Raw genomic sequence first — 25,297 nt, forward strand, 5'->3', positions numbered from 1 at the left:
AGCAAGACTCGAACCAACGACCTACTGATTACCAGTCTTTCTCGCAGCGCCCTCGGCCACTGCGCTTCATGTTCATAGGTTAACGCGAACTCCTTATGAACGCGTAAGTAAACCGAATTTTCAAATGCCATTTTCTCGGGAAATCTTGAGTATTGCGCGCTACTGCTTTGCTGAATTACAATTGGATATGTCATCTTTAAATACTGCAAGTTTCAGGAAAATCCGGATTCCGAGTCCCCTTGAGATACCGCCTCAGGATGCGTGTCCGCTCCGGGAAGATTGTCAGCCACGTAGCTGACCATCCTGAGGATGCGAGAGTCAAGTGGGTAGCGATGCTCCTTCACCTTGGCGAGTTGGTGCAGACATCTGGTTGCGAGGTATGGTGCACAAGCTAGACCGCAAGTGACGGTGCTCAGTAATCCCAGAATTTTCTTTTCTGCTCAGGTCTCCATCCGATCAGCTGCCATTTTTGGTCGTCAGGATGGCCGAGTATCGGCTGGTGCATCCTGTCAGCAGCACTGTGGTGCTGCGATCAGTGTTCTAGATTCAGCTTGCGCCCAAAGCCGGAGATTGGTGTAGAGATTGTCCAGATTCTCCCAAGCCACTTGGAAGTCGGTTGAGTTCGTCTCAACGTACTTGAAGAGGGTGGCGGCGTTGCCTTGCAAACAATTTTTCAAATAATGAAGACGTTCCAGTGAGGACAGAGATGGGTCGCTTGTGACAAGCGACGTAAACAAGTCGCGGAAGGCTGGCCAGTCCTTATAGTGACCCTCGAACGTTGGAAGAGACGATGTTGAGAACGCAGCGCGTGACCTTGCGGAGCTAGACTACTTGAAGTCGCCGACTTGGTAACGGTCGCCACAGCTTTTTGTTCGGCGATCATGTCGAGTACAGATTCGACCTGCTCGAGGTGATTCAAGCGGGTCTTGCTGAATTCATCGACCTTGAAATAAGGGCTGTCCTTTAATTGGGCGTCTGTTTTAGAGGCGGTCCTAATTTCCGAATCGCCCTTGCAGTAACACTGTCCAACAGCCAAAAAGTATTTCGATTCCCACTATGCGGTTCTTATAGAGTTTTCCGCACTGATTCCGAATCTGTTTTCCATTTTTTCCCTATACGTCCAATTTTTGAAAAAATGAAGTTTAAAAAAAAACATATTTTTCAACTTTAAACAAATATTGTGATGTTATTATAAAAGATATCGAATTGTTCTTTACAGCAAAAGATTCTGTGGACTTTCCCGAATACAGTGATATCCAATATTAATACATTATGATTGTTTAAACATGTTTAAACAATGATTAAAGACGGAGAGACACCACTTTTGCACCAATTTTTGCGGATATTTTCGAATTTATCTCAAAAAATTAGGGTCCAGCGGAAAATCGAACTATACCACGCGAAAGAGCAGACTTTTATCTTGAAAAACCCCCGTTTGAAGTTTGCGACATCGACGTTTTTTTCGAACCAGAAAGCAAAATATCTTAGTCCGACATGAGTTTCCGCCAGTGGCGCTCGGGACGGGATACGGCGCAGCGACGGGATACGGAGCGGCGAACGACCGTTCTGGTGGTGAGCGCCACTGGTGACAACTCATGTCGGGCGAAGATATTTTGCTTTGTGGTTCGAAAAAAAACGTCGACCATGCAAACTTCAAACGGGGGTTTTTCAAGATAAAAGTCTGCTCTTTCGCGTGGTATAGCTCGATTTTCCGCTGGACCCTAATTTTTTGAGATAAATTCGAAAATATCCGCAAAAATTAGTGCAAAAGTGGTGTCTCTCCGTCTTTAATCATTGTTTAAACATGTTTAAACAATCATAATGTATTAATATTGGATATCACTGTATTCGGGAAAGTCCACAGAATCTTTTGCTGTAAAGAACAATTCAATATCTTTTATAATAACATCACAATATTTGTTTAAAGTTGAAAAATATGTCTTTTTTACCACGTTTTTATTAGCTCGCTTTCTTGTTTGTTTGTCTGTTTGTCTGTTTGTTCGGTGGCAAATTTTGCAATTGATTTTAAACTAACTTCCTGATGAGCTAGAGACTTGAAATCGGTTACATGGCTCAGAACTAGATGACAATGCATTATTCAAAAAAAAATTTTTGAGAAGTCTATCCGTTTCGGAGAAATAACAATTAAATATTTGCCTGTTCACCTCCCCGCGAAACCCTACGTCCACGTGTTCAGCGCTCCCTACTCCACTAGGCGTTCCCACTCTGACTCATCCCCACTCCACTGAACGTCGAACCTTTATCTTTGACATTTTACCATGGCGTTTGTTTTCGATAGGACGGGGTTGCAATACCGTCTGAAATTTACTACGTGTCTCTGTTATAATCTCATAAAAATGTTTAAAATCGATTCAAAAGTTTCACACACACAAGACTAAAAAGCAGAAAATAATTATTAAAATAAAAATAAATTTTTTAAAAATACCACGTTTTTAAAATGGACTAAAAAGTATAAAATAATTTTTCCTAGCCCCGTACAAATTCCTAACCACGTACAGATAATCCTGAAAATTTGTGATTGTGAATTTTTAACATCTACGCAAATACTTGTAAGATTTAAAACGAAAAACGTGGGGCGCATGCAATAGATAATTGATGCATGAATAGTTCACCTAAATTACTAAAAATTTTATTGCTTCGCAAATGATATGAACTGTTGTGTAAGATTTCTCAACTGCTTCTACTCTCTACACTCCTTACTATTATCTTGCGCCCCACGTTTTTCGTTTTAAATCTTACAAGTATTTTCAGGATTATCTGTACGTGGTTAGGAATCTGTACGGGGCTAGGAAAAATTATTTTATACTTTTTAGTCCATTTTAAAAACGTGGTATTTTTAAAAAATTTATTTTTATTTTAATAATGATTTTAAACTCCATTTTCTCAAAAACTGGACGTATAGGAAAAAATGGAAAACAGATTCGGAATCAGAGCGGAAAACTCTATAAGAATCGCATAGTGGGAATCGAAATACTTTTAAAAAGTTGAAATTTGTTGGACAGTGTAATCAGCCCATAGTTGATCGATATAGGAGTGAGCGGTACGAAGAATTCCCAGAGTGAGGTTGGCCTTTCCTTTCGTCATTAGGCGGCCCACGACGCGGGAGATTCGTTGAGCAAACATCCGTTGTTCGTCAACAAGGTCAGCCATTGTTCGTAGCACGAGGTAGAAGCACGAGACAGTTCGATGAACTTCACGGTTAATTTTCAGATGGACTGCAGCGCGAGATCCGGCTCGAAGGACCAAATGTTTCGGATTAGAAGGGGTAGAACTAGTCACTTAACTTAGAAATAACTTTATTTCCCCATCTTGAGTTCGTTTTAATTGTCAACGAACTTTGTACAAAAAGAAGTGATGTATCAAGCCAAAACACAAGCTTGTATTTGGCGAGATTTGTAGAATAAAGAGCGTGAGATGAGAACAAGATGATAGTTTCACTTTGTTAGGTAGCGATATTCACGTTTAGCTTCCCGACTTTTCTTGCTAGCGAAAACCGGTCAAGAGACGCGCGACGTTTCACGTGAGCAAGAGCGAGAACGATTGATTAACATTGAAATCAGAGTCGAACAGCTGGCAGTTTACCGTCCCGTCGAATGAGTGATTAGGAGATCGATAGAGCGATCAACCAATAGGAATCCCCTTTTGATGGGGTCGATAATCGATCCTAATCGAAGTACGACGGTGCTGACCACAGCCTACTCTAGTACTAGCCGTGCTGAACAACGTGGCAACACCGCTTTGTTTACAGATCGGGAGTCCGATTTCCAATACTGGGAGTCTTGTGCTTGGGATTATAATTAACGCTTTTTTCATAGAAAATTATGTTAAAATACATAGTTCGTTGTTGATTATGTTTAAACAATGTGTAAATATTCTAACTATGGTAAGTAGAAGTGATATTAAAGCATATTAGTATTTATAAATGCGGTATACATTTTGTGGACTCTCGGAATAGTTTGGTGTTGTGATACATAATATGTGAAATATTTCCAGTGGTTTTAAGAAAATAGAAGCATGAAGCAATGGGAAATCATCTTTGAACTAAAATGCAACATTTGAAAATGAATGAAGGAATATATAAGTCAATAGAAGCCTGAAATAGACGAAATTATTGTGACGAAGTCGAAGAGGTTAAGTGACTGCGTGTATACTGGTGTATACGTCAAAAAGGTTGGGTAAACCGTTACTGAAGAGAAAAGTTGTGCAGGTAATATATTATATTTATTATAATATCGTCTTATAAAGGATAATTTTATAATTGTTGTAAATTTCCTCACCACCCTAGGGGTATTACTGTGTGTATACACTAACATTAATAAAAATTCTTATTAATAATAAAAAAATATAAAAAGAAAATAAATAAACTAAGACAAATAAAAAACTCTGTTGATGCATTAACTAACACATATTAGAAAGAATAAGTTAAATATATCAAAATTAATGCTTTAAAAAAAGTTGAATTAAAAAAAAAATAATTGAAAATTTATGTTCTGTTGTGTGTGAAAGTTTTTATTTTACGATGTTTAGAAATGGTATGTGCATTCATTTCTAATTGACTATTATTTATAGTTTTAACGTAATCATTTAGTAAAATATTCGAAAAAATTCATAATAATCTAAACAAAATACTGTGATAATCTTTACCACAAATGCATCTATCTAAAAATGCTAAATGGTATATATCTGATTGTATACTAATATATGTTAATTTAAATAAAATATGTTTATGATTTTCAGATATTAGAAAATCTGATTCCAAATTAGGAACATTTATTATGGCCTCCATTATTGCACACATGTGAGTAAAAACATTTATTACATCTTCTGTAGGAGTTGAAAGACCACCCCTTTGTAAATGATCAAAATATACATTATTTACAGTTGTTCTCCACAATTAATAATTTGCATATATCACAATTTAATTTTTTTGCAACAGAATGGGACCCATAACCGGATATATAAATCTTAATGGAATCATCAACAATACAAGTGGATAAATAATCAGTGTCAAAAATTTCTGAAAAACCGCTGACATCAACAGGAGCATCACGAAGATCGTTACCATCGTCGTCGTCGTTGCAAATTTGGAATTTATTTTTTATATCAGCAAAAGAAAACGAACTTGCCGATTTTGAAAACATACGTTTTAATCTAATCTTTTTTTCGGCATGAATTGCTTCATCATATGATACGTATAATTATTTTGGTACTCCAATGGTTCGAAATTACAAGCTTTTCTTTATAATTGTTTATCAAATTTAAGAAACCACTAATTAGATCAGAATCAATAAACTCTCTAACTAAATTTTCATGGTTTTCAATTATTCTTTCCCTGTGCTCTATAGGATCTTTTCTTTGTGGTAGCACACGTTTTGATGGCGAATTGGAAAAAATGGAAGGTATTGCATTTTCCATAAGTCTTGGACATCTGAATAAAACATTCTCCAGTACACCGTTAGGAGATGGAATATTCTGATACCTTTGGATATCAGTTTCTGCAAAATGCAGACTACAAACTGCAGAATATTTTGTCGGTGTCCAATTTTTATGGGGAATAGCAGCCATCCATTTTTTCCGCAATTGCTCATCTTTGGGGAATTTAAATATAGAAATATAATTATTTTCTTTAAGAGTAGTATCATAATTTCCCTTACAATTGGGGACACAACAACGCCGTGGCATTATTAACTAACAAATAAGGTATAAAACTTTTGAAAAGAACTATGTAAAACAAATTTTCGGAGAACTCTGTATGTATATGATTTTGTACAAATTTAGATGCTATACTATTAAAATGTTATTGAAATGCATTGAAAGAACAATAGATTGTATTAAGTAAATGTGCTAAAAAGTTAATAAAGAATACTTAGCACCATTATTGCACGATGTGTACTACACACTGATGAGAACATTTGAAAACTACGCGGAAAACTGAGAGGCCGGTAGGGGAGATTGAGAGTCTGATTCAGTGGGTTGGGTTAGGTATATTGGTATATATATATCAATCGGACTCCCGCGTTGTTGCCATTTTTACCTTCAGCACGGCTAGTACTAGAGTAGGCTGTGTGCTGACCTATGCTACTGCGAGCTGTTTATCGAGTCTCGATCTCGCTGTTACGTGCGGGTCCGCCAATAGCGGGGCGGCGCAGTAGATCGACGCGTTCACACTGCTGACACGTTCAGCCAATCCCACAAACAATGGAATAAAAATATTTAAATTGTGGTACAGAAAGTTAGCTTTCGAGCTTTTTCTAAATACCGCCGTTGTGAATGAATTGTTCATGTTTCAAGATGTGACAGGGAAGAAAAATATCAGTCACGACATTTCGCACACAATTGGCAGATGTACTCACACGGCATTTAGATGAGGAAATTCCAATCGAGGTTGAGAGAAGAATTGTTCAGCAATTGCAAAAAAGAAGAAGCAGACGTCCATAAAGTCCGGAGATATTGTTCGGAATGTTATAATACAAATGCAAAACTATTCGGACGCAAGACAGCCAAAAATTCGACCAAAAAAGTCGTCACTTTTTGCAATACCTGTAAAGCCAAACCACATGTTTTAACTTTCATTGAAGTTAAAACATTTATTTTTTAACCTTGATAATGTGTCGGTCTCAGGTACCGACGATGCCCAAACGGAAAGTACAATGTCGCTCCCCAGGGACCGACGCCGCGCTCAACGTGTTAATTGTTTATGTTGCATCATCCCTCTCCTGGAGCTAATTCAATAATTTTCCAACTGTTTTAGCGTTACCGTGCCGACACTTGTTATTGCAGTACGCACGCTATGGCTGTACTGTACCTTCGGTAACCAGAAATTTTTGACATTTTCTTATGTAATCCTGTAGATTTTGACGAGGAGATTAGTGGTTCAAAAGTGATGAATCTCTAAATTTGAACAATTTTCAGCGTTTTTACAGGTAAGGGAACCGCTATATTGGTATGTACTCAGACATTGTGCAATGAGCGGAGCCGCGAGAAGGTTGGTCAGGGTTAGATTCGTGTGGAGGGGTGAAGGTCCGTTACACCGGCTCGACAACACTGTGTAGGTTTTGTCCCTACTGGTCACTGATAGGGAAGGCGACCTACAACGCGTTATTGGTCCGAAAGATTGCGATTGAATCAGTAACACTGCTGCTATGTATAATTAGTAACAATAACTTTATTCACTGTTACAAAGGCATGTAATTGCCTACAAAGTACCAAGAAGTCGATACGAGTACACTTAGCAACGGCTTAGGAAAAACAACGTGGTGTCTGTACAAAGAATCAGAGAAGAAGTGAGAATGGCGCCTAGGCGGGAAAGCGCTCTAGGCGGCAACGAAGAATCTCAAGAGGGGCGACTCGCATGCGGCTATTGCCAGGCGACACGAGCGCCGTGGCAATGTGCGGAAGCGCATATTGCCCCTACAACTGTGTGCATACCCTGCCATCTAGCCGTTCCGCTTGTTAGACAACGCGCGACGCAGGGTACATACCAACATGGTGACGCCCTTACCTGTCAAAACGCTGAAAATGGCCCAAGTTCCAGACACTAATAACTTTTGAACCATTGATCTCCTAGTATTGAAACTTGAATTTTTGGCATTTTCTCGCACAAAATCTACAGCAGCGGTGGGAATTTTTGTCTCAACTGAGACAAGACCGTCCCTACCATAGCACTCAGTGTCCGCCACCAGCATCCGTGGTTACCATGGAGGAAGCCGCGGTTCAACCGCCGCAAGCAGTGTGCAGGCCTCGTGCATCATGGCCGCGAGGAGCGCTACGTGCACAGACCTTTCGGCCTTCGCTTAAAACGTAATTTTTAATTGAATCAGTTTCTGTGTGTGTGTGTGCGTGCTTCTTCTCTCGTTCGGGTAAAGTTGCCGATAATGAGGGCCCTCACCGATTTCGACGACCTTGAAATATGTTATAAATTCGATGTTTAAATATCTTTTTCCTTTGAAATAAAGCTCATCGAAATCGGATAGGAAATAGTACATCGAGAAATTTACCGACGCTCAGCTGCCGGCACGCTGAGCTGTACGCGTCTAGGTCGCGCTCTGATTGGTCCGTGTTTTTCGTTAATAGCTACTTCACGAAGCCTCGGACGACATTTTCGTAAAGGAAAATGTTGCTTGAAATGATCTCGAGAACCTATCATTTCATTAAACTAAGGTAATTTTGAGACACCCTGTAGAAATGTCAGGGATACTCGGCGCGGGGAGGGAGATAGAGACGAGGTTCGAAGGGGTGGTTGGCTGGTTTTCTGGGGTTAATTCCTTCCTCTGGACTTCTGGTGCAGATTCCTGGTTCCTTTTCTTGTGGCGGCGTCCTCTTCGTTTTGTTCTCTTTGAGACGGTGGGCAAAGTAGGGTGAGCGCGTTTAGTTGGCGGGACGGTCATGCCAGAATTTAACTAAGAAGGAAGTGACTCGAGATGGGGGCGGTGGTCAGTATCTTCTTTGTGCAGGAAACTCTGAGGTGACAGCACTATGGAAATATGTTCCACTGGGGAAGAAGTTTTTTTCCGAATTTGTCTAGCGCGCGCCGCGGTATTTCAGGGCAGTCGTGCATATTTTTACTTTCGGGAAAATTACCCATCTTGCGGGGGTTGATTATCGAGTAAGAAACCATCTAGGTACCTGACAGTGAGAGCGCCCGGGTAATGGAACGGAGGGCGGACGGTGGTACCGTTACGCAGTGCTGGTAGTGGGGCGGCTGCGTTAAGCGTCAAAGGGTGATTTCCGTGTATCGCTTGAAATACTAAACACGTTAAGTGTAACTTCTCCGCGAGATCAGTCTTCTGAATTGAGAGAGAGAGAGAGAAATAGCACAGAGAGAACCGGAATTGGCGAGACGAGAGAACTCGCGTTTATGCAAAAAGCGGACAGGGACACGTGCACTCGACGGTAGAAAGCACACGCGGACGAGTTGGTATGAAAACTGTCGCCGAGCTGCTCGCGTACTTCGATGGGAAATAGGAGGACTATCCAACGTGGGCGAAGCAAATAAAAGTGTTACGGAGAACTTATAAATTGAACGATGACGAGACGAAAGTACTGATAGGAATGCGTCTACGGGGAAAAGCGAGAGATTTACTACACTCGCGATCCGAATTCATTGAAGTGCTCGCCGCCGATCTACTTACGAAGTTTGAACACATGTTCTACCATAGACCAAGCAAGATCTTCCTGCGCGACCGATTGCAGGAGCGAGTGTGGAAAAAGAACGAGTCGTTTGAGAACTATTTCCATGATAAGATCTGTGACGTGGCATTTTTGCCGACGTCCCTCCGAACCGATTATCGGAAGACCGGATCGCCCTCTGGCAGCACCGAAGCGAACAGGGTGGTCGCGTGCGCTCTCCCTGGGCACATGCGAGTACTCATGGGCAGCGCATTAATACTTTTGAGCGTCGAGCGAGGAGGTGCTTCAACTGTTATAATGAGGGTCATCTCAGTGCAGACTTTCCGTCGAAGTCTCGCAGTCCCAAGTGTTTGCGGTGCGGCCAACATGGACACCTTGTGCCGACCTGCCTGAAGCGTGAAAGCGGCGCCGAAAAAACGGTGAAATTAGTAACGCGATTTCCCTCGACTCAATCCTGTAAAGCGGGTAAGAGTGAACAATGTCGAACTAGTGCCCATAATATACAATGCGACTGATCTAACGCTGATGAGCGCGTCTTGTCTCGTAAGAATAGGAGCACCGTGCTTGCAGCTAGCGAAACGACTTTTGCTGGCGTCGGGTCAAACGGTCATAAGACATTAGGCATATTTGTGACCAGTGTTGTTATCGATGAACACGTGTATGAAATTGAATTCCACGTAAGTTTCCAACGTTTTACTGAAGCACGATTTACTCCTAGCCGCTGACATTTTAAATACAGTTAGGTTAGTCAGAAACGGCCGAAAGAAGACCCTGTCGCCGGTAAACGCATCAATGATAGTATGCCGGAAGTTTTTCGGATCGTATGCAAGTGTGACGACGTAGATGTAGCGCATATAAACGATATTGCGATTCGAGAACGTGTCAAGAATGTTGTTACCGAGTACGCGACAAGAAAAATTCAGGAGGTGAACGTAGAAATGAGCATTGTTCTTTTCAGGAACGAGGAACCCGTGTATCAGAGACCGCTACGTTTAGCGCCGGCAGAGAAAAGTGCGGTGGACGCTCAAATGAACGATTGGTTACGGGATGGCATTATTCAGCCGTCGCTCTCTGAATACGCGAGTCCCATCGTACTCGAAAAGAAAAAAGACAGTTCTATGCGTCTGTGCGTAGACTATAGGAAGTTAAATCAGAAGATAGTAAGAGACCGTTACCCTTTCCCCCTCGTGGAAGATCAGCTGGACGCGTTACAACAGTGCGCTAAACTGTTCAGTACCCTTGATTAAAGAAATGGTTTTTTCATGTGCCGAAACATAAGGATAGTCAAAGATTCACTTCGTTTGCGGTGCCCAATGGACCGTATGAATTTCTACGCGTTCCTTTCGGTTTATTTAATTCTCCAGCTGTCTTCGTGAGGTTCGTTAATACGGTTTTCAGAGATTTTTTGCACCAACAAGTTATTCTGGCGTATATGGATGATCTCATCGTACCATCGAGTGACTTAAAAAGCGGAATACAAAAACTGGAGCAAGTCTTAGCGGTAGCCAGAGATCGCGGTCTGGAAATAAATTGGAAAAAATGTTCGTGGCTACGCGATAAAGTCGTATCTCCTGGCACGTTGCGGAGAACGGCTCTGTTCGGCATTCTGAGGGTAAAACAGCAGCCGTGGCAAGGTTTCCGGTACCGAAGAAAGCAAGCCAAGCAAGTTCAAAGCTCTCTGAGTCTGACTGGATACTTCCGAAAATTTATAGATGATTATTCAACAATCGCGAGGCCACTGACGGACCTGTTACGGACAGGCGTTACGTTCGAGCTCGATGGTACGGCGATGCATGCATTCGATCTCTTGAAGACGAAATTAATGGAGAAACCGGTATTAAACCTCTACAAGGTAGATGCGGAGACCGAATTGTACACAGACATATTGTCATTCGGTTATGGAACGGTTTTGATGCAACGCAGCGACGACGATAGCGGTAAAACGACACCAGCCGAAGCTAGATGCGCCAGTTACGACCTGGAAGTCCTGACGATCGTACGATCGCTGCGAAAACTCCGAATCCACTTATTAGCAATTAAGTTTAAAATAATTACAGATTGTAAAGCGTTCGCCCTCACGATGAATAAACGGGATTTGTGTGTACGCGTGGATAGGTGGGTCCTCTTATTGGAGGAGTTCGACTACACTATCGAACACCGACCAGATAATAGGATGGCCCACGTGGACTCTTTGAGTAGAAACCCGTTACCGATATGCTATTTGTTGTCCACGGATCGGAATAATATGACGGCGAGAATTCGCAAGGTGACGCAAGAACGCGTCGGATTGCCGAGTTGACGCAGTAGGGTAAAATGGACATGTTTACCGACCGTCGCGGTCGCGTTTCTTTTTCTTGTCCAGTCGCTATCCTCTTCTATGTCCTAAAGTTACTTACTCCATACCGTCAATTAAACCACTAAGTACAGTTGAAATTATATCGTGTTTAGTGTCATTTCAATTAGAAAAATGCCACAAATAAGTTCGTGAAAATCCCATAAAAATAATTAAAAATAAAGAAGTTTTGTAATTGGATTAGCAGTGGTTCACACCGATATACCCGACCCGAGGTCAGATTACGCGGCATGTATACACTGCTCGGCGACAGAGGCGGCTTGAGCTTTTCTAGGCCGCTACGTTGTTGCACCGCACTGGAATGGGTAGGCAAGGGAGAGTGACCATGGACACCCTCGGGGATAGAAACCGCGACTTTACTGCATACTTTTTCCGGATAGTATACTCTTTACTTCTCATAATTTCTCATAAAACTGTTCCTGTGTCCGAATCGCGAATTGGTGCAGTGTCTTTTGGTGTGTGATCGTGATTTTAAAATGCGTCGAAAAAATAAAGTCTCGCAACAACAACGCCCGTCTCCTGACTAATTGGCGTATAGGGGAAGTACGTAGATACCTTAACCAAACTTTTTACCCCACTTCAATAGAAGATGACAAAAGGCTGGCGATCCCGTCGTTCTCGTGCTACAGCGTGCATTTCGAATTTCGACACTCTAAATGCCCTTCCTAAATTCTTTAGAAAAATCTTGAGGAAAATCAGTGTCGTTCGAGCCGCGGTAGAGAGAACATCTCCAAAGACTTGTAAATTCAAAGCTAACGGTTGCTATGTATTAGCTGTTTTTTTGACTGTGATATTTAAACTAATCACTAGACTGCGAATCTTTATGCAAAATGAATGTTGGCTGCCGCTATTACAAGGGACAGGGGAGCCAGACAGATATTTGATTCTTACTGTGATCATTTTAAGAATTTGAAAATAATACATTGGTGTTTTTAAATTATTTTAATCTCTCTACTGTATTAAAATGCACCTACTCATGTTTGCTACAAATGCATGAAATCCGCAGTCTAGTGATTGCATTACCTGATTGTTGTGATTTGTGCAGCAGTACAAGGGATATGGCAATTATTATTAGTGCATAACTATGTGTTGACAAATGTGAACAGTGATTGTGAGTGTGGAAAAATTTCAAGGCATCTGTGTAAAATAAACATACGAATTATTTATCGATTCGAAAGTGAAAGTTAAATTCTGGATCGTCGACTTGACCGCGCATCCCTTAGGCCTTCTACCACCGGCTGTGCAGCTCGTCGACCTGGCCGTACGTCCCTTGGCTTTCGGTACTGCCGTGTACCTGAAGACATCTGTGCAGTTCGTCACCGAGTGACCCAGTGACACACATTTCGAAGCAGCAAATGGATTTACGGCTGAATACGTGAGTTTTTAATTCAATCAGTTTCTGCTTCTTCTCTTTTTTTACGATTATCTCGTAAACTAAAGCCGATTGCCAAAAAGTCTACAGCGAAATGTTGTTCAGAATCATGGTCTTGACAACGTATCCAAAGCGCATCGAAATCGGAGAGGAGATAGTTCAGATAGTACATCGATCGATTTACAATTACAAGTTACTTATCTCGTAAATTAAAGCCGATCGCCAAAAAGTCTAAAGAGAAATGTTGTTCAGAATCATGGTCTTGACAACATATCCAAAGCTCATCAAAATCGGAGAGGGTTCACATTATCGAGAAACTCTTGTTCGTTGCGATGTCGCGGCGTACCACCGACACTCGCTTGCCGGCGAGGCGTGGCGAGCCGGGCCAGGGCGCGCTCTGATTGGTCCGTGTTTTTCGTTAATAACCCCTAAACAAAGCCGCAGTTGACATTGGTGCAAAGGAAAATGTCTCTTAGAATGGTCTCAGGAACCACCCCCTTTCGGGATTTTCACGAAGTTTGGGACACCCTGTATAGTATTAGTTTTAAGGATAAAAAATCAAGGGTGTGTGTTGGGAATAATTTTTGTTCAAGTTGGTATGAATGATAACCTATGTGAAAAGAATGGTTGGTTTGAATGAGTGTGAACAGAAATATTGTAGAGAAGCGAACGTGAAGAGTGATAGAAGCAAAGACTCGTTGTATAAAAGTAAAATAAAATGTCATTAAAAACATAAAAATCTTAACATATCCAAAGGCCCTTACAGAAATCGGCCGTCAGGATCCGGTTGCCCGTATCCAGACGGCCTTTCCACCTGCAGGAATCACTTAGGGCCGGACTCTCGTTTTTTGTCACTTCCACTTAAATCGGGCCAGAACTCGGTCTTCGTTAGAAGGTTCACCTATGATACGAAAGGTTATCTAGGACGCTTCCTGCTAGAGACGGTCTTGAAGAGATTCGTATGAGAAAGTCGAACGGAATCCGTTCTCTATTCGTAACACATGGAACATCCAATTGTACATACTAATTGTAAGTAAATGCAATCAGCCCATGACATTTATTCGGAAAAGTTTAAGATTTCAGGTATTTATTCTGAAACGAAATATTTTCATTAACTACATTAAAATTGGGGAGGTCTACTTTAGGTTGTACATTTTCCATATTTCAGTGTCGAAGAACAAAGTATGTAAAAAATGAAAATAAGAAATTAGTAAAACAGGAAAGTGGTACAATAATTATAATTAGTGCATACCGAAACACATGGTTTCAGAATGCACATTTAAATATTCAAGACATATACCGATTTGTAGCATATCATATAATGCTTCGATCCCCACGTCAAGCTTTTATTATTAATGAATTGAATATAACAAACCACACAGCCGTTGATTGGGAGAGTTTTTGTAGAGAATTATGCGTTTTGTGGATGGAAAAACAATCAGTTACGTTAAGAGGTTACAACGAGATAGAAGAGATAGATGAGGAGAAAATAGGGAAATGAAAATATAATAAAGGCCGCCTTATTACCGGTCAGTGGATTTTCGGAGGGTTTGAGCGGTCAACAAAATGAATTTTTATACAACCGGTAAAAGATCGCATTTCCGAGACATTATTAAATATTATAAAACGGTGAGTTAAACCGGGAACGACCATAATGTCAGACTGCTGGGAGGCTTACGATTCTTTAAGTTTAAATACGGAAGGTTACACACATTTACAAGTGAACCACAAAGTGAACTTCGTAGATCTGATAACCGAAGCACATACTCAACATATTGAGCGTACTTGGCAGGAAACAAGGGCCAATATCCCTCGCTATGGTACATGCAGTCCCATTACATTGGATATTTAGCAGAGTTTATGTTTCGCCGTACATACAATTTCGATCATCGTATATCAATATTCTTTGATATAATGGCCAGCATATATTCCCAGCCAATAAGCCACCCAGTGTTTCTGAGAAGAAGGTTCTCGCATTAAACGATGTAAAATCAACTGAGACCAATTTGTTTTCCCGACCACACATACGAAAATCCAGGAGTAGTCTTTCAAAATTGAAAGCTCACCTTATACATGTATCACCAGTGTGAGACCCTGTTTTCTACAACAAAATACAATTGGCTTTTCCGCTTAACTAACAATAAGGAATTTTCGGTAAGTTTTGAAGCTTTAAGTAATTATTCTTCATTATATTATCGCATTTGATAGTAAAACAAATTGGTATTGGTCTCACAATGATTTTATATTGTTTAATGTCAGAAGTGAGAACCTTCCTCTCAGAAACACTGGGTGGGTGTGTGTGGTATTGTTACGACAAGGTACTCATTCTTCATTATCATATGTTTTAAAAAGTTCACGCGGTACAGTAAATTCTCTATAAACGCGAACGCATTGGGGGGATTTTGTCTCGTTTTTCGATCGTGGTCCTACTTTTTTCGAGCTTCAAAGGCCGAGCCGAACGTAGAGAAGGACAGCGCGTGTAAAGCGAGACCACGCGCGGGCCTTTGAACTGTGCCGGCGACTTCGACTCTCCGCGTCTCTTTCTTTTCTATACGCGCTATCCTTCCTTGCGCCCGAAACGTCCATCGTCATTTAAACCTCTACAGTTTAAATACCATCGAAGGAAAACTATCGAATTGGAGCGTTTGCATCCGTCAGGAAAAGACACACTATTTGTAGTTTTTGAACTGTTTTAAGTAATGTACTTAAGATTTATTTAATTTTGTTTCCTATCAAAAAATTGTAATGAAGCGAGCGACGCGCGTGACTTGACACGGTGTTCGGTTTTGCGACATGCTCTTTATATTTGCGAAACCGAACGTTAAATAATAAACATATAAAACAGTTCAGCATATTTTATAAAGTAATTTTTCTCGTTTTTTAATCTTTGCCTAGCGTCGAGATCGCAATTTCTCTTTCTTTTTCATTCGCTATACATACTCTTATGTTCTAAAGTCACTTCATATGTACATACCGTCAATTAAACCACTAAATTCTGTTCAAATTATATCGTGTTTGGTATCATTTTAATCAGAAAAATGCCAGAAATAAGGTAGTGAAAGTCCCATAACAGAATCATGGAAAATGAAGAAGTTTGACTGTGGTGTAACGTTATGATGACTCACGGACGCGTTTGAACTGTGCCGACGACTGCGACTCTCCGCGTCGCGTTAGTAGTGGTTCACACCGATGTTACGAGCCAGGGCCGCGAGCAGCACGAGTGGCCGGTGAAGGGTTATTACCCTAGGAATATGATATAAATTTGTTAGTTAAGGAACGCGGACGAACCCAATGCGAAATTGGGGAGCCGCTAGGATTATTGACAGCGAGGACGAACCTGACGCGAAGTCAGGGAGCCTCTAGGAATGGAGTCAAACGCAGACGAACCCAATGCAAAACCGGGGAGCTGCTGGGAGGTTGTATAATAGCACAGACGAACCTGATGCGAAATCAGGGAGCTGTTAGGATGCGGACGAACCTAATGCGAAACTGGGGAGCCGCTATGTTGGATAAATCTCTGTTCGGACAATTGGAATGTCGCGAATGAACCTGATGGTTAATCAGGGAATTGCTAGGATAATTAGTAAGCCTCGTAACTAGTATAATTTAATTGATACAATCCGAGCGGTAAGATTGTATCATGTGGGGACGTTCAATTACTTGGTTAGGATTTGGACGATAATTATGGGTTTAATGAATTTGAGTTAATTATCAAAGAAGACAAATATATTCTTACTATAGAATTTCGTTCTACAAGTGTATTTGTGTCGCGAATGGACTGAATGTGGAATATAAAGAATTGAAAGGTGATATTACCTAAGCTAAGACGCACGGCGTTGACGCACTGGCAATGCGGGGGACTCGGAGCAACCTTGTCACTGCCTAACAGATTTTAGACCGAACTCGCGGAATCTGTACGGTTAAACTTTGATTCAAAAGGAACGAACGTCCGATCTCACTGGTAGTTGACTTCCGAGATGCAGCACGACGCGACACTATTCGTGATTACGGCAGTACTAGCCCCCGAGAGTAGAAATGTAAGGGCTTATATAGCCCTCCAATGACGGGTGGTACTTGTCAGTACCCTTCAAGTGAACATTCGTATTTTGTCAACGACCAGTTGGTCGTGCGTACGTTTGGGCCCTAAACTAACCTAAACAGTTATGTAGATTTATCTAGGGTAGCTCTGTTCATTTATCTAGGACGGTTCCTGCCAGAGATGATATTGAACACCTGTTCGTCATCCGTAACACCGATATACCGAGCCGAGTCAGTGTATTAGTTTGGAGGGGATATTTTTGTCGCGTTTATCGTTGAAAGATTTTCGCGTTTATAGAGAATTTACTGTATATAGATCGTTCGACGATCGTAGTGATATATCTATAGAAACAGTTGATGAGCGGTCGCATTATGCTCACGCATACGCACAGCACGCACGTGCACGTATACACAAAATTCAATGTGTAGTAGCTGCAGTTTTTCACGAATATCTCGAAAACTATTCATTTGCGCAAAAAATGGCAACTACATTTTGTGTTCAGCATATCAAAACGAATGGAATGACGTATGTCACGTGTCGAAAGGAGGGGGGGGGGGTGATTTTCCGAAGTTTTACAAATTTTATCAAAATCGGTGAGGTGGGATAATTATGCACAATTACCAAAAAAATCGTTTGTTGTAGGAAAAAAGATAATCCGATATAAAATACGCAGCTTGTCCAGATTTACAGGTTTCGTCTAACATTTTTTTCGATGCGCTAAATAATTTAGAAGCTTCAAAAGTCGAAAATAAGAGCCGTCTTACTGTGTACACAAGGTGGTTCACTACATGTTACTACATACAGGGTGTCTCAAAATTAGGTCCGGAGCCGAAAATGGGAGGTTCCTGAGATCATTTCAAGCGACATTTTCCTTTGAAAAAATGTCGTCCGCGGCTTCGTTAACGAGTTATTAACGAAAAACACGGACCAATCAGAGCGCGAGCTAGACAAGTGCAGCCCGGCGCGCCGGCAGCCGAGTGTCGGTGGCACGCCGCGATGTCGTAACGAACAAAAGTTTCTCGATGATGTGAATCCTCGCCAATTTCGATAAGCTTTGGATATGTTGTCAATACCATGATTCTGAACAACATTTCCCTTTACAGTTTCTGTCGATCGGCTTTAGTTTACGACATTATTGTAAAAATTTGTAATTGTAAATCGATCGATGTACTATTTCCTATCCGATTTCGATAATCTTTGGATATGTTGTCAATACCATAATTCTGAACAACATTTCCCTTTACAGTTTCTGTCGATCGGCTTTAGTTTACGATATTATTGTAAAAATTTGTAATTGTAAATCGATCGATGTACTATTTCCTATCCGATTTCGATAATTTTTGGATATGTTGTCAATACCATGATTCTGAACAACATTTCCCTTTACAGTTTCTGCCGATCGGCTTTAGTTTACGATATTATTGTAAAAATTTGTAATTGTAAATCAATCGATGTACTATTTCCTGTCCGATTTCGATAAGCTTTGGATATGTTGTCAAGACCATGATTCTGAACAACATTTCCCTTGACGGTTTTTGTCGATCGGCTTTAGTTTACGATATTATTGTAAAAATTTGTAATTGTAAATCGATCGATGTACATACTATCTCCTCGCCGATATCGATGAGCTTCATTTCGAAGGAAAAAGATATTTAAAACATCGAATTTATAACGTATTTCAAAGTCATCGAAATCGGTGAGGACCCACATCATCGGCAACTTTACCCGAACGATAGAAGAAGCACAACTTATTGAATCAAAAACTCACTTATTCAGCCGTAAATCCATTTGACTACCACATACAAACACCACACTTTTACATAATTGTTGAACTGGTAGCACACTTTTATAACTCGTATCGATATCGAACGAAATTACTTACTCCGACGCGGAAAGAGTTCGATGCTCTTCGCGATGCCGCGCGAAACTGTGCTCTCCCAGCGTACAATGTATTCGATGAAGGCGTCGTTTAAAACAAATGTAATCGTTCCCAAGGAGATATTGATTTTTCGAGAATCATATGATTCTCGAAAACACCGATTCGAAGATTATGTAAAAGTGTGGTGGTTGTATGTGGTAGTCAAATGGATTTATGGCTGAATAAGTGAGTTTTTAATTCAATAAGTTTGTGCTTCTTCTATCGTTCGGGTAAAGTTGCCGATGATGTGGGTCCTCACCGATTTCGATGACTTTGAAATATGTTATAAATTCGATGTTTTAAATATCTTTTTCCTTTGAAATGAAGCTCATCGACATCGGCGAGGAAATACTATGTACATCGATCGATTTACAATTACAAATTTTTACAATAATATCGTAAACTAAAGCCGATCGACAGAAACTGTAAAGGGAAATGTTGTTCAGAATCATGGTATTGACAACATATCCAAAGCTTATCGAAATCGGATAGGAAATAGTACATCGATCGATTTACAATTACAAATTTTTACAATAATATCGTAAACTAAAGCCGATCGACAGAAACTGTAAAGGGAAATGTTGTTCAGAATCATGGTATTGACAACATATCCAAAGATTATCGAAATCGGATAGGAAATAGTACATCGATCGATTTACAATTACAAATTTTTACAATAATATCGTAAACTAAAGCCGATCGACAGAAACTGTAAAGGGAAATGTTGTTCAGAATCATGGTATTGACAACATATCCAAAGCTTATCGAAATCGGATAGGAAATAGTACATCGATCGATTTACAATTACAAATTTTTACAATAATATCGTAAACTAAAGCCGATCGACAGAAACTGTAAAGGGAAATGTTGTTCAGAATCATGGTATTGACAACATATCCAAAGATTATCGAAATCGGATAGGAAATAGTACATCGATCGATTTACAATTACAAATCTTTACAATAATGTCGTAAACTAAAGCCGATCGACAGAAACTGTGAAGGGAAATGTTGTTCAGAATCATGGTATTGACAACATATCCAAAGCTTATCGAAATTGGTGAGGATTCACATCATCGAGAACTTTTGTTCGTTACGACATCGCGGCGTGCCACCGACACTCGGCTGCCTGCGCGCTGGGCTGCACGCGTCTAGCTCGCGCTCTGATTGGTCCGTGTTTTTCGTTAATAACTCGTTAACGAAGCCGCGGACGACATTTTTTCAAAGGAAAATGTCGCTTGAAATGATCTCAGGAACCTCCCATTTTCGGCTCCGGACCTAATTTTGAGACACCCTGTATATTACAAAATGGAAATGGAAAATGGTTCACGTAGGGTTAAATGGTATCAAGAGGGGCACAATCTGACGTCAATAGATTTTTTGTAGGTGGACGCGTAGAGGACTGGAGAGAATCGGCAGTGTGGGGTTACCAGATTGGGAACCACCGACTAGACAGATGCATACGAATTAGCATCCGTACCGATATAGTTCCGTGGCTTGACTCACGACCACGATGAGAGCCCGCTACTTCTCTCATATATTATCAACAATTAAATGAATACATCATTGCACGATGTACAAACGATTATTTTCACAAGACTGACATTTACAACAATTTAAAGAACATACGAAGAAATATCAAGCACACGCGATACGCGTTGGGAAACATCACAATGTCACAATGGTAATGGTCACAACGGCCTGGAGCAACACACTGCACGTCTAATCGGCACGAATGTCCGGCGAAGAAGAAGCGGAAACGTAAGAGTCGTACCACCGACGAGGTACTATTAAAGACTGCCAGCCAGTGATGCCAGAGCTGTGGTACTGTGGTACTAAACCATACCCCCACCATAGCCTACTATTGCCCCTACGTTGTTTTCCAACGCGCCCGCACGCTACACTCACCAGCGTATCACTCTACTGTATCCGTAGAGGTACGCTGGCGAGTGTAGCGCGCGGGCGCGTTGGAACACGACGGAGGGGCAATAGTAGGCTATGGTGGGGGTATGGTTTAGTACCACAGTACCACAGCTCTGGCATCACTGCTGCCAGCCCTATGGCAGGGACAGTGATGCCAGAATCATGGGTCGTGGGTTTTTTCCCCTCCGCTCGCTCAGCCGACTCGACCCCCCACTCTGACGCACCGTCGTCGCCAGGTTGCTTCTACTGCGCACGCGCTACACGAACGTATCTCTACTCTGTCCGTGTGAGTGCCTGTTCGATTGCACGCGCGCTACACACACCAGCGTACCTCTACTATGTCCGTGTGCGCTGCTTGTGCGCTTGCGCCAGCCACAATCTATTTTTAGCACTCTCCATCCACATCCGCGCCTGCTTGACGGGAACGAAACTGATTCTGAAATTCGGCCGTCGAGCCGTCGAGCGTATCAATCGCAATCTAGAGCTAGCCTTCGAGACCCCGCGTGCAGCGAGTTTTATTTTTATTTTTCATTACTTTTTTAATTACATTTTTTAACCTTCCAAAAAATTTAAATATATATTATATGTATATTCGTAAGTTTGAACCCTTTATCTCAACCAGGAGGGTAGTGAAAGGGTAAAAACTAATTATTGGTTTTTCCCACGTTTTCCCTATTTAATGGAATACTTAATAATTCTAGGAAAATTCTACAAAATTGTAGATATTATTCCTTATGATTGTGAATTTTTTCAGATTTTTTGCAAATAGTAAGTATGAAAAATCGTATAACCGGATAAAATGGTCAAAAGTGCTCGTCCAAATTAATTTTTAATCACACCATGTTCAATAAAAAATTACGAAAAAATTCATGAACATTCTGCCTAATAGCATACACGCGATTGAGACAATTTCCGACTTTTTGGTTGTAAATAGCCAATTTTATATCGACGTTTTCAGTTGATCACGTTTATATTATGATGTTAGTGTTTTTCAGATTTTTCGGATTATGCAAACATATGCAAAAAATTGAAAATCTCCAAACATTCGAAGAAAATGCATACTTCCAATCCGACAGTAGTCGGATATTATTAAAATAATTGTCCATAAATTTTTTCAGAATTGGTTATAAATTGTATCGATGTAAAAAAAGTCAAAATCAATTTTGTCGATGTTTCTATACTTTTTTGTAGATGTATTATGCAATATTGTGTAGGGATTTGTGTGTGGTCAATTCTACAGGTTAGGATAGTAACTGTACGTGATATAGGTGGATCTCTCTCTCTCTCTCTCTCTCTCTGTCTCTCTCTCGTCGTACTCCGTACGCACAACAGATGGCATTAGCAAGTTGTTACGAAATCGGAAGATTTTCCTGACGGAACGCTCTTATGTTCTGCGGGTGGCTTTCGGGACCGTTAGAGTCCGGTCCACACGCGATTTGGCTCTTTGGCCGTTTTCAAACGGCGAAGTGACGTCGCACGCTTGCAACGTCACAATATATATATATAAAGATTGCGAGTTGAAAAATTGTTAAGGAAGCGAGCGTGAAACAGTGAGAGCGAATGAGGAACAAATTGCATACTTTAACAATTCTAATATCTGTATAATAATATATATAAATAACAATATTTATATAATAATATTTTTATTTTAATTGTTAAAGCATACAATCTGTTGCTCATTCTCTCTCACTGTGTTTCTCGCTCACTCGCACTCTTTCTCTTTCTATACAATCTCGACTGGCAGTACTCGCTCTGATCCGCGGCCGTGACCTACCCCGCATATATACACATTAGGGGTGTGCGAGAACCCGAAATATCGGTTCGAGTCGGGAACACGAAATTTTTTCGGGATCGGGACGGGTACCCGAAAATTTCGAAATTCTCGAATTTATCGGGATTCCCGAATTTATCCGGATTCCCGAAAATTTCGAGAACCTAGTAATCATTTATATTCATTTTAATGAATACACACACATTCATAGTTTAGGATTTTATATTCTAGATGTTTTCGAAATTGAAAGAATGTTGTCCATCACGAATTCTTTTCAAGAGTGTCTTATGTCATATTCTCGAAATTTTCGGGAACCCGACCCGACCCGACTCGACCTCTTCTCGACTCGTCCCGACCGTCGGGTTCCCGATATTTCGGGTTCTCGCACACCCCTAATAAACATACGTACGAATCAGCTGCTCAGGGCTCAGATATGCAGTTCGCGGTCGTCGCACCTTCGTCTCTTTCTCTCTCTCACACATTCACGCTCTCACTCTTTCGCACACACTCGCTAGGGCATTCACCTGTTAGCTGTTTATTGTTTCGGCGATCCGCGAGTAACACCCTATCGTTTAACGGTTTTGCATCCCTACAATTGAATATTGTTATATTCAGAAAAATATTGTTCAATCTTAATAATGCAATATGAAATATTTTATTCAGTTATATTTCAATATATAAGCATAACTCCCAACGTTCAAGTCTAATTGCAATATTATAGGACACAATATAAATATTAAGGTATACTTATTTTTTTTATCGATAAATATAATTCCTAATAAAAGAAATGTTGGAAACGCGATAAAGAAAACTGGAAATACGTTTGTGGCTGTTTGTTAAGGGGGAACTATACCCTCGATTTGTAACTAGAAAATAACTATTTATCAATGTTATAAACCTCTGTGCAAAAAAAAAGTTTGGTAACATTGTTAAACACGCAACTGCCTAATGAACACGAGATGGAGTTGCTTGTTATTTCCATATTCTATTCAGCTTGTCGCGAATGCCGTTACACAGGGCAGCTCGCACTAATATTAGTGCCACCGATGAGAATATGTACCTCATCTGTGTCAGTTTTGCTATGATTCCACGTTGACAGCAGTGCAGCAGTGAAATGTTGCACAATATCGCAGCAATGATTGACAGTCCTCCTGACTAGGCGCCATCTCGTCTAAACGAACTGAACTAAAATTGGCTCTAGACTGGCTCTGCATCAGAAAGGACCTCTGTCTTCATGGGGAAATCTATGCTAATGTGAATGAAATCACGCGCCTGGATTTTTTGACCTTATACGAGCATATTTTGAGCTGCACAAAGGTTCATTTGATAGAGGAAGGTTCATTACAGGGCGCTCTTCTCGTCATATCAGTCAAAAATGTCTCTTTGAGACAGAAAAATACATTGAAATCTGCAGTTATTTTTCTAGATTTTTTCTCTACTTTGGGCACTCATATTATTAGATATAAACATAATCTCGTTAAATCATGAGAAGAGCGCCCTGTATTTAACCTTCCTCTACAGAATGAGTCCTCACCCAGCTCAAAATATGCTCAAATAACGACAAAAAATCCAGGCGCGCAAACCCATGTTTCGACCAAAAATCTAGTAAGATTCTAGTTATTTTCTAGTTACAATCCGAGGGTATAGTTCCCCCTTAATTGCAAAATGTACCTACCAAGGTGTAATAAATGAGGAATAGATGACCTCACAAGTTCGCGTAAACGCGTGCAAAGGTAATTGTTTAAATCTTTGTGAACGCGACGAACTTGTGTATAAATCAGGGATTGAAACAGTTGTGAAAGTGAAAATAACTTTTTCAAGCTGTTATAAATCGGGTGTGATTGAAACAGTTAATTAGAAGAACCAAAATGATGTTATAACTGTTACGACAATATCGGTTCTGGATTATATCGGTTACGGTTCTGTCATTCTGTATTCCGTATTGTGTTCGGCCTTATATATTTATTATTTAAGTAGTTATTTATTGTTATTTATAATGTAAATAATTTCTAAATAAATACATTTTTATAATTTGTTTTTAAATTCATTATTTTAGTTTGGCCAGAGGAAGTTGCTTCGGACGATTCGAAATGCATGTAGGCCCTATCGCCAATAAGTGAATCTATGGCCTACAACCACAAAATAAATTTTATAAATCTATACATAATAGATAGTATTGTATTTACATTTTTACGTATTATACACATAAGCATATACTTACAGAATAAAAGGCCCAACTGCTATACGCGTTGCCGCTTTTATTATTTTGGTCTTTTATATTTTTATATGTACGACGTAGACCGGAAAATTTTGTCGAACATTGCAGCCCATTTACAGCATAATTACATTGCTGCAGTTGGGCTGCAATCTCCTTCCAAATTACATTGTGCCTCTTCAAGCCGTTTTTAAATTTGGCTTCCTTTTCCCTATATAAATCTATTAGGAGAAGTACTGCCCCATTAGGCCACGTGAATGACTTGTTGGGGTGTTCAATTTCCTCACGTAATTCAGGAATAGCAGTAATAGTATCCATTTTCGTGACAAAATCGCTTGACAGAAACTGCTTTCAAATTTAGCGCTACTAACTTTGCATCAAACGCTTCACCTCAGAGCTGTGGTAGCTGATGCGATGTTAAGGGGGTAGTCCACCCTGGATTTGTAACTAGAAAATACCTAGAATATTACTAGAAAAATGGCTCGAAACATGGGTTTGCTGGTTTTCAGTTAGTGTCCTTATTTGAGCAAATTTTGGGCTGGGTGAGGGCTCATTCG

The 25,297-nt window shown here is 40.5% G+C and overlaps 2 protein-coding genes and 1 long non-coding RNA gene across 12 annotated transcripts in view; 1 reads left to right on the plus strand and 2 right to left on the minus strand.

Moving 5' to 3' along the window:
• Positions 1 to 25,297, minus strand: part of LOC143210726 (Y+L amino acid transporter 2-like) — a 694,702-nt gene that overhangs the window by 60,640 nt on the left and 608,765 nt on the right. The window lies entirely within an intron of this gene.
• LOC143210361 (uncharacterized) lies at positions 92 to 1,374 on the plus strand. Its single transcript, XR_013009240.1, has 2 exons — positions 92 to 377; positions 445 to 1,374. It is a non-coding gene; the product is annotated as an uncharacterized LOC143210361 (long non-coding RNA).
• LOC143210360 (THAP domain-containing protein 1 A-like) lies at positions 5,122 to 10,460 on the minus strand. Its single transcript, XM_076427150.1, has one exon. It carries the CDS (start codon positions 5,701 to 5,703, stop codon positions 5,203 to 5,205), a length of 501 nt encoding a protein of 166 aa, XP_076283265.1. The 5' UTR covers positions 5,704 to 10,460; the 3' UTR covers positions 5,122 to 5,202.

Source organism: Lasioglossum baleicum, chromosome 7 (genome assembly GCF_051020765.1).
Source record: "Lasioglossum baleicum chromosome 7, iyLasBale1, whole genome shotgun sequence".
In the NCBI taxonomy this organism is placed as follows: Eukaryota; Metazoa; Arthropoda; class Insecta; order Hymenoptera; family Halictidae; genus Lasioglossum; species Lasioglossum baleicum.

Excerpts from the sequence above, each read along its gene's own strand:
- LOC143210360 (XM_076427150.1), bottom strand. The coding sequence starts at position 5,703 with ATGCCACGGCGTTGTTGTGTCCCCAATTGTAAGGGAAATTATGATACT.